This window comes from Piliocolobus tephrosceles, chromosome 16 (genome assembly GCF_002776525.5).
Source record: "Piliocolobus tephrosceles isolate RC106 chromosome 16, ASM277652v3, whole genome shotgun sequence".
Lineage (NCBI taxonomy): Eukaryota > Metazoa > Chordata > Mammalia > Primates > Cercopithecidae > Piliocolobus > Piliocolobus tephrosceles.
In genome coordinates, this window is record NC_045449.1 from 60,799,928 (window position 1) to 60,815,428 (window position 15,501).

At 35.9% G+C, this 15,501-nt stretch overlaps 1 protein-coding gene across 4 annotated transcripts in view; it reads right to left on the bottom strand.

Moving 5' to 3' along the window:
* Window positions 1-15,501, bottom strand: part of HELZ (helicase with zinc finger) — a 177,272-nt gene that overhangs the window by 50,498 nt on the left and 111,273 nt on the right. For all 4 annotated transcript variants that reach the window (XM_023212003.3, XM_023212004.2, XM_023212005.2 and 1 more), the window contains 4 exons: window positions 13,668-13,896; window positions 6,059-6,263; window positions 1,354-1,405; window positions 343-533 (listed from right to left, as the gene is read on the bottom strand). In XM_023212003.3, the coding sequence (XP_023067771.1) occupies window positions 343-533; window positions 1,354-1,405; window positions 6,059-6,263; window positions 13,668-13,896 (677 nt within the window). The remainder of the gene's footprint in view (window positions 1-342; window positions 534-1,353; window positions 1,406-6,058; window positions 6,264-13,667; window positions 13,897-15,501) is intronic.

Here is a 15,501-nt window from a genome sequence, read left to right on the forward strand (position 1 = left end):
ATCGCTTGAACCCAGGAGGCGAAGGTTGCAGTGAGTCAAGATTGCACCATTGCACTCCAACCTGAGCAACAAGAACAAAACTCCATCTCAAAAAAACAAAACAAAAAATTACAAGGTTTCTAAGTTGAAATATAATTTCTCCATAGTCACTAGTAACCTAATAACGAATTGTAAGCAACAATTCACAATTTGAAGGTTAGAGGCAACATTTGCTTTAAAAGAAGCTTAGGAGCACTGAAAATTTTTTTAAAAAAAGAAGTTGGTAGAATACTATTTGGAATTAGCACCATTTTAGTGAAGCCTATTTTACTTGATTCAATAGAATTTCGAATGTCCACTTACAGGTAAAGGCACCGACATAACTACATTCCCTCCATAGACAGCAGGTACATAAAGAATACTTGTCCCAGTGTGAGGATCTATTCTTTGAACAGGGCTTGGAGATTTTCCCAAATTTGGGTGAGGTCCAAGAGGGGGTGGAGGAGTATATGCTCTAATAGGATTGCCAATGAGTACGGAAGGATTGGGCTGAACTGAAAAATAAACAGAAAAAGGATGCACTCAATAGCTGTACATAGTCATCTAGAAAAAATAATTTAAATCATTCAGCAGCAAAATATGTTTCCCAGATTTGCCTAAGATATCTTATCATCAAAGAATTATCAGTGTGGAAAAGTAAAGCATATTACAAAAAAGAAAAAAGAAACTTTTATAATGCTTCCTAAAATTAACTTGAATTATACAAAGCATTCCTTGTATAAACTAGCATAATTTCAAATATTTTCTGAGGAACTCAGGATGTGTCTTTCAAGAGAGAAAGCTATGCACACATTCCTAGTAAACAGTCTTCTGTCTAAAAAAGTATACAACTCTTCAGAATAAAGTTTTGACTGGCAATTGTAACAGAACCACATGCAATATGAAAGTTAAGGAATTATTATTTTAAAAGTACAACTATGCAATATTTAAAATCATTTAAGTAAATTTTTTACCTTGAAAATTTTATGACCTGACATGTGTAGAATATAATTATTTTCTGAAAACTTATGTTGCATAAAAGGCTTAAATGTTTTTCCTCAAAACCTCTGGATATGTACATGAACACCTACAAAATCACCCCTTTTCAGAAATAACATATCAATGCACTGATAAAACCCTAAGTGTTGAATAAAAGAATTAAGAGAGGTTCCAAAGTGACTGCGTGTGTGCGTGTGCATGTGTGTGTCTGTCAGAGAGAGAGAGACAGAAAGAGAGAGAAACCGTCTCCCCATTCTCCTCTTTCTTGTGGTGAAATCTGGGGAAAATCTCTTACATTATAAAAGCAAGTTTTCGTAAGGTAATTTTTCCACTTACCAATTCCATCATTCTGGAAGTGATCATTCTGGGTATGATGAAGACTTTTCCCCTTTAAAGAAAAACACAAATTTATAATAATTTAAGCACGTTTAATATTAGAAAACAATAACCATTTTCCTAATCATAAGTAAATTAATGTATACATCAATAATTAAAATTTTAAAACTGTAAGTCTATAATTAATAACCATTAGACTGCTTTGAGCCAATTTTCTTTTTAAACATTAGGTCACAGCCATCTCAAATAATATGGCTGGGCCTCAAGTTTTCTCAGTTTCAAATCAAGGGTATCTAAAATTCCTTTTTTATGAATATTTTTCATTAAAATGAAATATGCAATCAACATGACTTAAATTCTATTCCTTTCAAGGAACAGAACTGCAATTTCTCTATACACTTTCTAACAAATTACAAAACAAAGAAGTTGTTTTTCAAAGTAAAAATGTGAGTCTTCAATTCTTGAGGATGAGAACCTTTAAAACAGTAAAAAGAATGCGAATATGGCTTAGGATTTATGATATTTTGAGTATAATTCATGGTATATTAAAGTATAAAATTTACTTAAAAAAACAAAAACAGGAAAAGGGGAACTGTCATCATTTGCTTGTGAGATAATCTAGCTAACTGCTAGACAGCAATATGGCAATACGTATCAACAGTATCAAAAATGTACATATGTTAACCCAGTAACCACACTTCCAGAAATTTATCCAAATGAAGTAATCATAAATTTGGGCACAGAGAGCTTGGTTTACATGCATAATAAATGTTAACAATCTACATGCCCATCAGTGCAGGATTTGTTAAATAAGCAATAGCAAATTCACATAATGGTATATTTAGTCTACCATTAAAAATGATGACATTTGGGCAGAAACAATATTTGAAGAGACAATGGTTCTGAATTTCTGGATTAAAAAAAAAAATTCTCTCTTCCCATGGGCTAAAAGTAACACATATCAAGCCAACTGAGGAAAAGTAGAACATTATACAACTTACCTTTAGACACACACAGATTTGTAAATTTGTAAATTATACCTGAAAACTAAAGAGGAGATTAGGTCTACAGCAGGAAGAAAAATTCATTCTTGACCAAAGCAAAAACACAAGGATGTTTGATTTACCTACCTATCTAACTGTTGGAAAGAGCAAATACTCAGATCAGCAGTAAACACAGAAGGTTTAAGGTCAATTGGTTACGAGTGAGGAAGGGCAGCTGAAGTCACAAAGTCATAAAAAAGCCTCATGAAGTCAGAAAAAGATCCCCAAAAAAATCACAGTTGGTCCATTAACCTCAAGAGAAAAAATGTTCACAGTGACTGGCACCAACTATATATATATATATAAAAATATATAGAGACGTCATAAGAAAAGCATATAGAAAAAAGGAGAAAAAGGCAAACATCAAGATGGCAGAAGTAGAAGATGAGAAGCAGGAGCAATTAGAAGAGACAAGAACGCCAGTAGCACACACACTGACAGAAGAAAGGAGGGCCAGTGACACAAACAGCAGATAAGACAGTTTCAAAAGGCTGACAAACCATTTAGATTTCTTATCCTCCAGACCTATCACTAATTTGCTAATGACTCAACAACCAAGGACAACTGCTTAGCATGTAGAAGAAACACAGCAATTTAATCAGAGTGTGGCAGGCAGAATGGCCCCTGTAAAGAGGCCCACATCCTAATCCCTGGATCCTGTGAATATGTTATGTGGCAAAAGGGACTCTGTGAATATTAATTAAAGTTATAGATTTAAAATAGGGAGATTATCCTGGATTATGTGGGTGAGCCCAATCTAATCCCACGAGTCCTAAAAGCAGAGAAATTTCTCTGGCTGGAATAAGGGAGATGCAGTGGAAGAGGACGTAAGAGAGATTCCCAGGGAAAGGAGGATTCAATGTACCAGTGCTGGCTCTGAGATGTAGGGGACACAGTTGAGAACTGGTAAGAAGCCTCTAGAAGTTAAGAATGATTCCCAGCTGACAGTCACCAAGGAAACAAGAACATCAGTATTATAACCACAGGGAATTGGATTCTACCAACAACCTGCATGATCTTGGAAGCAGATTCTTTCCAGAGCTTCCAGATAAGGACCCAGAAAGCTAATACCTTGATGCTGGCCCTGAGAAGCCCAGAGCAAAGAAACCAACCAAGCCAGTTCAGACATCCGACTCATAAAATTGTCAAGTAATCTACTTGTGTTAAGTCACTATGTTTGTGCTTATTCATTACAGTAGCAATAGGAAACTAATAGAAAAATAATAACCATAATCTAGGGTAATCCTATATTGTAAAGCTGGAAGCACACTAGACAATATACATCAGCACGATGGGTGCTGTGTAGTATACTAAATAAAAAAAGCAAACTGGGATCTATGGAGTAAAAAGATAGTGGCATGTCTACAAGTATAACTCGGCATTCTGCATGGTTCAATACAGGATACAATCCTCCAGTCACTGTATTTTGTATTTTGACTTAGCAAGAAACCATAGAATAGTAAATTTACTTAGTTTACATAAAATATACAGTGTTTGGTAGCTCATTAACAAAATAATAATGTAGCAGGCTAGACACAGTGCTCAGGTCTGTAATCCCAGCACTTTGGCAGGCCAAGGCAGGCGGATCCCTTGAGGTCAGGAGTTTGAGACCAGCCTGGCCAATGTGGCGAAACCCTGTCCTACTAAAACACACACATACACACATACACACACACACACACACACACACACACACACACACACACACAATTACCGGGCATGGTGGCGCTTGCCTGTAGTCCCAGCTAGTTGGGAGGCTGAGGCAGGAGAATCGCCTGAACCCGGGAGGCAGAGGCTACAGTAAGTCAAGATCGCCCCAGGCTGGATTGCACTCCAGCCTGGGCGACAGAGTAAGACTCCGTCTCAAAAAATAATAATAGTAATAATAATGTAGCAGTAATCTAGAGCTAGCTATGTATGAAAGTCATGTCCCCTGTTCTCTCATACCATGAGTCTTTTGTAAAAGCTGTCTTAAGCTTTATTCATTCATTTAAAAACTACTTCTAAGTACCTATTATGAGTCAGATTTTGCTCTAGGCACAGAGGTGAGAGCAGCAAATAATACAGGCAAAAATCTCTGCCTTAACTGAGCTTATCTTCCAGTTTTTGACATGTTTCCCCAATCTCCCACTACCTCTACCCATCCAATAAACTTCTGAACAAGATCTCCTTGGTAGACATTTGCCTGAATCTATCTACTTCCTCTCACTCCTCCAACATGGCCACAGGAGAACTCAGGGGCTAATTTGCTTATCTGTGCTCCTTTAGCATCTACAATAACATCAGGCACATAGAAGTAACTTAACTGATAAATAAACAGCTAATACATTAACAGTATAAGCTTGAGAAATCTACAAGATTCATTTATGTAGAATGTGTGATACCCTAAAAATGCCAAATCACAAGTAGTATTGCACATTAGGTCCATTTTTATTAAACTAAGAATGTACAACAGTATATTAACACAGAGAATAGTTCTCTTCTCAGCGGAATAACTATTTAGCTAAAAGATTTTCAAAATATCAAACCATTAATTACTGCTTACACATTAAGATTTACATTTTTTGCCCTGGTGCAGTGGCTCATGCCTTTAATCCCAGCATTTTGGGAGGCTAAGGCGTGCAGATCACCTGAGCCCAGCAGTTTGAGACCAGCCTGGGCAACATGCTAAACCCTGTCTCTACAAAAAATACAAAAGTTAGCTAGGTGTGGTGGTATGCACCTATAGTCCCAGCTACTCCAGAGGCTGAGGCAGGAGGACTGCTTGAGCCTAGGAGGTGGAGGCTGCAGTGAGCCCAGATTGTGCCACTGCACTCCAGCCTGGGTGACAGAGACCCCGTCTAAAAAAAAAAAAAAGATTTACATTTTTTAAAGGAAGTGCAAAACTGATATACTCTTTTAATTCTTACTGGTAACTTTAATATGCTGATGATTATAAATATTAAAACAAAACAAAACAAAATGGAACAAATACTAAACATGCCAGTCTCAGAACTTTTTTTTCTAGATGGTAAGTGCAAGCATTTTTTTCAGGCACTCTAGCAAATAAGCCAGGTGTCTCGGTCCAAAGTAACTACAGTTCAAAAGTGGAAATGGCCTTGACTCCCTTGCTCCAATCCCTCTGACTAGAACGCTTCTATACAAGAAATATGGGTCAAAATCAATTACAGTCATCTTCAAGAAGTCAGCCAAATTTTTTTACTCTGTCAGCCAAATTTTTTTACTCCTCAAATGAATCGGTCATCAGTAAAGGTTCAGAATTATTTCCTTTATATAAATATCATTATAATAACATTATTCCTAAAGAATGTAAGGACATGTTTTAATAAGTGTGATAATCTTTTAAACTTCTTTGTTTTATTCACATCTCACTAAAACAACTCTTATCAGTAAAGAGGATTAGAAGGTTATTTTATATAAATGAGACCAAAAGTTACCAGGTATTAAAAATTGAGAACGATTATAACATTAAGCATGACTAAATGCCACACTGTATTTTCACTTACATGTCCACACTAAACAAGTTCCTTGCAGAAACCGCTTGCCGCCAAATGTAACCTTCAATTCCAACACTTAAAGTAACTTGCAGCCCAATAAACCTTTGGCACTTCTGCGCAGTTTTCTCCCTTTAACCTCTTCAATTTCATTAACAGAGGCTTTACCTTGGGTGGTGATTGCTGCTGTTTGTTGGTACTTCCTGAATGCTGCAGTCTGAGAGCCCGGGGGATAAATTCAGGTGCCAGCGGATTCAACACGTATGTCTTCTTTAGCTCTAAAGCCTCTAACTGGGCCTTGATCTGTTCAAAAGTGATTCCATGTAGGCTATTGTTTTCATGACACAGGGCAATAAACCGTTCCCAAAATTTCCTACAGAAAAGATTTACAAGATCAGTTTATTATTCAATGGATGAGATCACAGAAATGAACATAAGTAACTAAAGATATTTCAAATTCCACCCCAACCTCAAATCCTTAAACCCAATAGTCATCTATGATTGAGATAAAATCTTTCTACTAGATCATGACTACAGAAGTTTGATTTTGAAACTATAGTCATACCTTGTATTACAGTACATATAAAATAGGCTCTCCATTAATTTTGGCTCATCAATGCAAGTAATATGGTCAGTACTCACCTATCCACACTAATTCAAAATGATGTTTTTCATTACCCACATAATAAGTTTTCAAAACTGATGGCAACTCATTTCATAAAAACTTTGTACTTCTAGGCATACTTACTACATACATATATATACTATATATACATAAAATTCAATATAATGAATATAAATAATATAATTCTAATTTATATACGTATGTATATACACATATACATGCATGTGTATGTGTATATATGCACATATATACATACACATATACACACACACACACACAGATACACACAAGCATGTGTATCTGTGTGTGTGCATATATTTGAATTATAAGGCCAAAGTAGCCTAGTGTTAGATGACTAAGAAAAGCCAACTCAAGACATAAATTTGAGTCACAAAGTAGATAATCCTCATGAAGATTCTTAAGAAATAACCAGCTACTCCTTATTTTTCTCTTAATTAACAGGTGCTAGTCACAAGCACAACTTATACCATTAACTAAGTTATAAGTGTTAAATGAATTATGAAAAATATAGGAAGTTGGAATGCTAATTTTAATGTTGATTATTCATTTCTTAATCAAATTAATAAGTACTAAAGGAGAAAAATACATTCAAAACTTGTTGCATTTGTATACCGTTGTTCCTAGGTTTGAAAATTGATTTCTAAATATTAAAATTATTAAATACATATTACAAAAGACAACATAGTTTTTAAATTTTAAATGACTATTATAAATATGCATACCTATGTTTAATATGAGAGGTTCAAATAATGTTTTATTATGCTATAAAAGATATGTGATATGGTTTCTTCCCAAGTTGGTATCCTTGTGTCCAGGTGGACAGCAGGTAATCAAGATGGCTTCAAGAAGCATAAATGAAAAGGTTTATATTATAAAAGTTAGTATATGAATGGGAATTGAGTTATTAATATATTCATAAAACTTTGCAGAGTTTAATTTCAAACTATGCTTCTCTTACATATGCCTTCTATCCATCTTTCCTAGTTTTTTGAAGATGAGTTTAAGAAATGAATTGAGATATTGGAGATTCAGAAGGTAGAGGGGTGGGAGAGGGGTAAGGAATGAAAAACTATCTGTTGGGTACAATGTACACTATTCAGTGAGGGGCATACTAAAAGCCCAGTCTTGATTACTATACAACTTATCCACATAACCAGAAACCACTTCTACCCATAAAGCTGTTGAAAAAAATAAGTTTAATAAGAAAAAATAAAAAATGTTAAATGGAATGAAGAAACAAATGAGTTCAGAAAAAAATTTTAGACCTATATGTAAACAACAGAAAAAGTAAAAATGCTACAAAATATTAAATATATACTTCTGACCATAAGACTAAGGCTAATAAGACAGTTATGCAGTTGCTGGAAATGTGTGTTGCTAAGAAACGCATGCTGAAAAGCTGTCCTTTATTTTTAAAAACCCCAATGAAGGAACTGTGCTTTTTTTCTCATCATAACATGAGAAAATATAAGGAAGGACTATCTTATATAGCACTCAGGATCTACTTTCCCACCCTTTTAATAAGAATAGCCACAATATTCAACCGTATGAATATTTTTATCAATACAATTCTACTACATACTATATTCAAAAGGTCTTTTTAGTCTAATTGATGAAGGATCAGTTTCATAAAGTGGCATTTCATGTTTCTGTTGGACTTCAATACAAAGCAAAACACCAAGGAAAGAATGGATTGACTTTTACTCTGTCTAGTTCAGTTTTTTGTTTGTTCAGACAGGGTCGTGCTGCTACTCAGACTAAAGGGCAGGAGGGCCGTGGCATGATCACAGCTCACTGTAACCTTGAACTCCGGGGCTCAAGCCTCTTGCCTCAGCCTCCATAGTAGCTGGGACTGTAGGTGTGTGCCACCACACCTGGCTAATTTTTTAAATTTTTTTTGTAGAGATGGGGTCTCACTATGATGCCAGGGCTGGTTTCAAACTCCTGGCCTCAAGTAATCCTCCCACCTTGACCTCTCAAAGTGCTAGAATTATGGGCATGAGCTACTGTACCCAGCCTCTAGCTCAATTTTTAATATCAATTTCTTATTATGTTTTTCATTTCCAGCTTACACAGCCAAAATGCTAGAACCTGATCTATTTTTAAGCTACCTTTTAAAACTCCATACCCTGTTCCTGTATCACCCTCACTGACCTTGACTGCAATGAACAGAATTTGAAGTAACGTTGAGTTAAGTCAAACAACCTAATACTTCACAAAAAGCTGGAGCTCGGTGACAATCTTTGCCTACAAGATTCCAGGGATTTCAAAGAAATAGCCTTCGAGTTAAAGTATACCAATTTAAAAGTAACATTAAATAATTACTACAAGTTAATCAAGTTAAACTGGCTCTGAAAGTGACCTAAAATTTGCATATTAAATCTGACATTTTTGGGGGGGGGGCAGGGGCACTGTTGATATAGCAAAATGGTAAAGCATATGGATTCTAGAACTAGCCCAAAATCTTGACTCTATCATTCAGTAGCTGTGTGACTTCGTGCAGATTACTTAGCCTCTCTTTATACTTCAGTTTCCTCATGTGTAAAGTGGGGTACCAGCACAACTATTATTATTATTCTTTACTATTGAAATGACATTTGTGTCTTACTTCTAAACTTTCAGGGAAATGCTTCTTTCCTTCAAAAATTCTAAGTTTTAAAGCTAAAGTTTTTCCTTCTTTCTCTTTACACTGGCCCTTGAACTCCCCAATACCTGACCAAAGTACTGTGTATACAATTATGAAGCATTTCTGAATACAGATAATTGAAAGATCATATTAGAATGAGGACAAGAATTCACCACTCTGGTTATTTAAAGATTTTATCAATTCTTAGCCCCCTCCCTAAAATGTTAATATAATATTACTTTAACCATTTTTTTAGTACTATTGGTTTAAAAACCCAAGTGTGTATTACACTGTAATATAATTTTAGGCATTTCAAAGGATGTAACCTTATTTTTAATCACTGCCTGAACACAAAGTTTGATTTTCTTTCTGTGTTAACCTTACTTCTAAGATGACTGATAAAACACTAAAACATCACTTGGTGTACTTAGGTTACTGTGTGTGTGTGTGTGTGTGTGTGTGTGTGTGTACACATAAACATACATCTCTACACATACATGAAATATGTTTATATTTCACAGAGTAAATAAAATGTGCTAAATGAAGAAATTCAGTTCAAGGGAAGACCTTCTCCAAATGCCTTGGTTTGAAGAAAGGTTATCACTCTCCTCTTAGCCTCCTGCCATTCCGTGCAGATTTATCTGAGCATATCCATCAGTTCTGGGAAAGGCAGCATAACCAGACAGAAGAATGTGGGTTTTGAAGTCAATCTGACATCTGTTTGAGTGGACCACATAATAGCTATGTGACCCTGGGCAATTTAATCTCTCTGAATCAGGCTGCCCATTTAAAATGCAAATAAAATACCCACATTATAGGGTTGTTAAGAGGACCGAATGAGGCAATATGTGCAAAGCACATAAACCAGCACCTGGCTCAAAGAAAGCTGTCAATAAACAGCAGCCACTATTAATACTTGTTAGCTTGGCGAGAGAGCGGGAGGATCTTCACTATATCCATTTTGGATTAACAGAAAAAAATCTGTTTAAAAATAAAACAAAAAAGAATATATAACTGATTGACTTCTGAACTGATACAATATACACAGTAAGTATTCCTTAAAAACCTGATTGATATTTGGGAATATATTAGTTTTTTGAAAATATTAAATGAAAAAAGTGGGAAAACAGTCCTAGTGAACTCAAACTACAAAGAACTCACTCTTCCATTTTTACAGGACCCAAGAATCATATTATATTCTCTGAGTTTACTTGTATTGTGAGGGTAAATTAATATCTAATTAAATTTGTGAGATTAAAGTTTAAATATCCATATGCCCCAACTATTAATTATTGGGCTACAGCCATGATTAAACTGTATAAATAAAGCAGATAATCAACATTGCCATGTAACTATGAAATGTATGGTTTTTTCCCCACTCAACACAGTATATTTACTTCCCTGAAAATATTCTGCTTAGCTTATCAATTAAGGTGTATACCTTGACACTTCCCAGTTGAGTAGTAAGAAACAGGCAACAGTAGACTCAGCTTTGAAGTTAAAAATTAGCCTTGGATAATTCTGAGAGCATAGCCTCAGGAAGAATTATTCACCCATTTGCTCTACGAAAGTAATGATTTCTGTCAGAGAATGGATGAAAAATGCTGATCTCATGCAATTCACAGTATAATATGACTCTATTAAGAAAGCGGTAATGGTTTCTTTAAAAATATTCAGGTTGGTAAATATATTTGGAGTTATTTATAAGGAGAACCCAAACCTAATGTGGCTTAACACTATTCTTTTTTTAATTTTCTTTGAGACAGGGTCTTGCTCTGTCACCCAGGCTGGAGTGCAGTGGCGTGATCACTAGAGCCTTGACCTCCTGGGCTCAAACGATCCTCCCACCTCAGCCTCCTAAGTAGCTGGGACCACAGGCACATGCCACCACACCCAGCTAAACTTTGCATTTTTTGTAGGGACAAGGTTTTGCCATGTTGCCCAGGCTGGTCTCAAACTCCTGAGCACAAGCAATCCACCCACCAGGGCCTCTCAGAGTGCTGGGATTACAGGTGTGAGCCACTGCGCCTGACCGCAACACTATTCTCATATCCGTTTACTCCCCTCATAGTTTCTAGTTGTTTTCAACACATTCCAATCTATATATGTGCTTTAATATATTACATTCTAATCAAAGTATGTGCTGTCTCACTTATCAAATAATAACTATAAGCAAAAATGGTAAAATACCACAAGCAACATTCTAACCAAATATACTTACAATGACTAGTAAAGTAATATAAAGTAAAATTCTTAGGATGAAAGCCAAAATAGCAGACTCCTTGATATACTTGGTTTCTTCTATTCATTTGTAACTTAGAATTAAGATAATCTCGGCCGGGCACGGTGGCTCAAGCCTGTAATCCCAGCACTTTGGGAGGCCGAGATGGGTGGATCACGAGGTCAGGAGATCGAGACCATCCTGGCTAATACTGTGAAACCCCGTCTCTACTAAAAAATACAAAAAACTAGCCGGGTGAGGTGGCGGGCGCTTGTAGTCCCAGCTACTCGGGAGGCTGAGGCAGGAGAACGGCGTAAACCCGGGAGGCAGAGCTTGCAGTGAGCTGAGATCCGGCCACTGCACTCCAGCCTGGGCGACAGAGCGAGATTCCGTCTCAAAAAAAAAAAAAAAAGATATTCTCAGCTAGGCGTGGTGGCTCATGCCTGTAATCCTAGCACTTTGGGAGGCCGAGGCGGGAAGACTACCTGGGGTCGGGAGTTCAAGACCAGCCTGACCAACATGGAGAAACCCCGTCTCTACCAAAAATACAAAAAATTAGCTAGGTGTGGTGGCCTGTAATCCCAGCTACTTGGGAGGCTGAGGTAGGAGAACTGCTTGAACCCAGGAGGCGGAGGTTGCGGTGAGCCGGTATTGTGCCAGTGTACTCCAGCCTGGGCAACAAGAGTGAAACTCAGTCTCAAAAAAAAAAAAAAAATTCTCCTCCCTCCAATTTTTTGTCATTAGTGACTACAAATGCATGGCAATATATTTTTAAGGTATGAAATTAAAGATGTTACAACAGAATTGTTCATAGACAAAGTCACGGACTCTCCAAGCTTTGATTTTTAAAGAAGAAACATTTTTTTCATCAATTAAAACTCTACTTGATTCTTCTGATGACAGCTTTCCCCTAGAAAGGCCATGAACTTTTTGAGGGTCTTAAACTCTGATACATCAAACTGATTCTTAAAGGTGTCAAATAGTCTCCCTTCCCATAGGATTTTTCTTCCTGCTAGAACACAAAAACAGATAATAAAGTGCTGTCATCATCTATATTGTAAGAAAAAAAACCTGATTTAAAGAGTGCCATGTCCTAATAGTTTTGTCTACTTTAATTCTAACAGATCAAAAAGAAATAATTACCCAAGGCAGATTCAGGACTATCTACATCTCTTTTTACTATTCTAAACTTCCTATGACAGGAACTAGCATACTTATAAAATTTTAAGTAATCCCTAGTGTATTTCTTTCTTTTTCACAAAAGAATATTATAAATATCTGTTCCAATGCTTTTTTTTTTTTTTTAATGCTAACACAGTTCTTCAATACTCAAAAGGCCAAATCTTCTATTACTGCTTCGTACAGTTAAAATTCCAATTCACTGGTATAAGTCACGAGTGTATAAAGAAAGATTTTGGTGTGTAGGTTGGTATTTTAACCATATTTAGTAGAAATTGTTCCTTAAAACTAAAGTCTAATGAATACTAATAATGCTATCAAAAGACAAGTAATGACCACGTCTAACCCCCAAATGTTAAGATCTTCTGGATTAACCACATACAAAGAATTATCTACATTGAGAAGCCTTGAGAGAGCAAGACTACAGAAGGAAATTCATCAAAAATTAGAACAATGAAGGGGAAAAGTGAGGCACCAAGGGACACAAAAGTTAATATCCATCAATTACAGACACATACATGAAACCAGCTCAGGACCCTTGCCCTAGTTGTTGCTTCTTCCTGGAGCACTTTTAACCCAAATAGCTTCTCCCTCACTTCCAAAGTCAGCTTCTCAGTGAGGTCTGCTCTCACCATGTTATTTATAATCACAAGCCAGTCTGCCCCGTCCCCATCACTCCTAATTCCTCTTAATATTTTCCTTTCCATTCAACTTACTATGTAAAATACTATATAATATTCCTATTTAGTGTATGGTAATCTTCCTCTCCTTAATAGTAAAAAGTAAGCCCCATAAATAACATGTAAGCCCACAAGGGCAGAGATCTTTTGTGTATTTTGTTCACTGATGTATCTTTAGGAGCTGGAAGAGTGCTTGGAACCTAGAAGTCACTCAGGAAATATCTCTTGAATAATGGCTCAATGAATACACAATTATGCATACAATAAATAGATTCAAAGTAATATGCTTTTGTGTTCCCATTGGATATCAGGCTATAATAAACCTGATTTTAATTAGCCAGAAGGTCATATGAATAAATGTACACATAGGGATACAAATCATGTCACATTTCCCCTTTAATGTCTCAACAGTAACACATATTTACCTGCATCTTCCAATAGAGCACAGAGCAATGGGATCACCCACCACAGCAACCAGGGATTGTGCTCTTGTGATGGCAGTATTGAGAAGCTTGTAGTTAGATAAAAAACCATAATCTAAGTCCTCTGTAGAATCTTCCAGAAGTTGCTCTTTCTTTTTAATTGGTGTCTGTTTATGTTTACAAGTATGTCTTGTACGTACTGTGCTAAGAAACAAAACTCTGAATTGCTTTCCTACAAAGAAAATTTTTAAGAAAAGACTTAAGGTTGTCATTCTGAACCACTGATAAAATAAAAGCATTGCATTTTTTAAAATGTAATTGCTAAATAACAAACATTGGCAAAGATGTGGAGAAACTGAAACCCTTATGCACTGCTGGTGAGAATGTCCAATGGTACAGCTGCTGTGGAAAACAGTGTGGCAGTTCTTCAAGAAATTAAGCAGAGAACTACCATATGATCCAGCAATTCCATGCTTATATACATACTCAAAAGAATTGAAAGGAGCAACTCAAACAGATATTTGTATATCCACATTCATAGCAGCATTATTCACAATAGCCAAAAGGTGGAAGCAACACAAGTAAGTATCCCTGGACAGAGGAATGGATCAACAGAATGTGGCATATACATACAATAGATTATTCTGCCTCATAAAGGCATGAAATTGTGACACATCTTACAACATGGATGAACCTTGAAGGCATTATGCTAAGTGAAATAAACCAGTCACAAAAGGACAAATACTACACAATTCCATTTATATGAGGTAGCTAGAATAGTCAAATTCATAGAGAAAGAATGTAGAAGGGTGACTGCCAGGAGGTAAGGAGGAATGGGGGCATTTAATGCATATAGAATTTCAGTTTGGAAAGCTCAAAAAAGTTCTAGAGATGAATGGTGGGTGACGATTGTTACACAATAACGTAAATGAACTTAATGCCACAGAACTTATGTGCATAAAAATGGTTAAAATGGTCAATTTTACATCATACATATTTTACCACCATAAAAAAAATTTTTTTAATGATACTGTTGGAACCAACCTTAAAAACTATCTAGTCCCAGGTTCCACCCAATACAAGGACCCTTTGTTGAAAGAGTCATCTAGTCTCTGGCCAACGGGGGCAGGCACAGTTGATTTCATAAAGAAGTCTACAGAAAGTCTAGGTGTATATCATTTTTTATGTGCTTCATATAGTAGCATATCTATTCCCTCACCCTATGACAAGTCTCAATACAATGTTGATGTCAATCCTTAGTCTTCTCCTCTCCAGGCCAAACAATCCTAGTTTTCTCATGGCAGTTTCTTGACCATTCACTACCTTAAGTCTTCTCTGGGTGCTTTCTAATTTACTCCTAATGTTCTTTCTAAAATGCTCACCTAAATTCTGTATAATCTGGACAACACATCGTACAGTAGAACTATGTTTTTCCCATGCTCTTACTGCTGTATATTACTCTTACTGCTGGATATTACCATAAAACCTAACATTGTATTAGGCTTCATCTAGAGTTCACATCATAATGTTGCTTCATATATTTAAAAGCACAAACTTTATAGCAATTAATTAAATGAAGATAATTTAAAGGAGCTGCTGTTAACTATAAATTTACAAAAGTCTATACATAAAAATCTTTATGAAGAAATTCATACTCAGATACAGTATAACCGCAAAATGTGTTATATACTATTATGACTGTAATTCACAGCATACACGTACTATGTGGCACTGATACAATTATGGTCATAGAAAAGGTATATTTGTTAATACTTATTTTATTTGGATATAAAAATTTAATAAACATGTAAATGAGTGCAACCTTTAATTGCCAAAC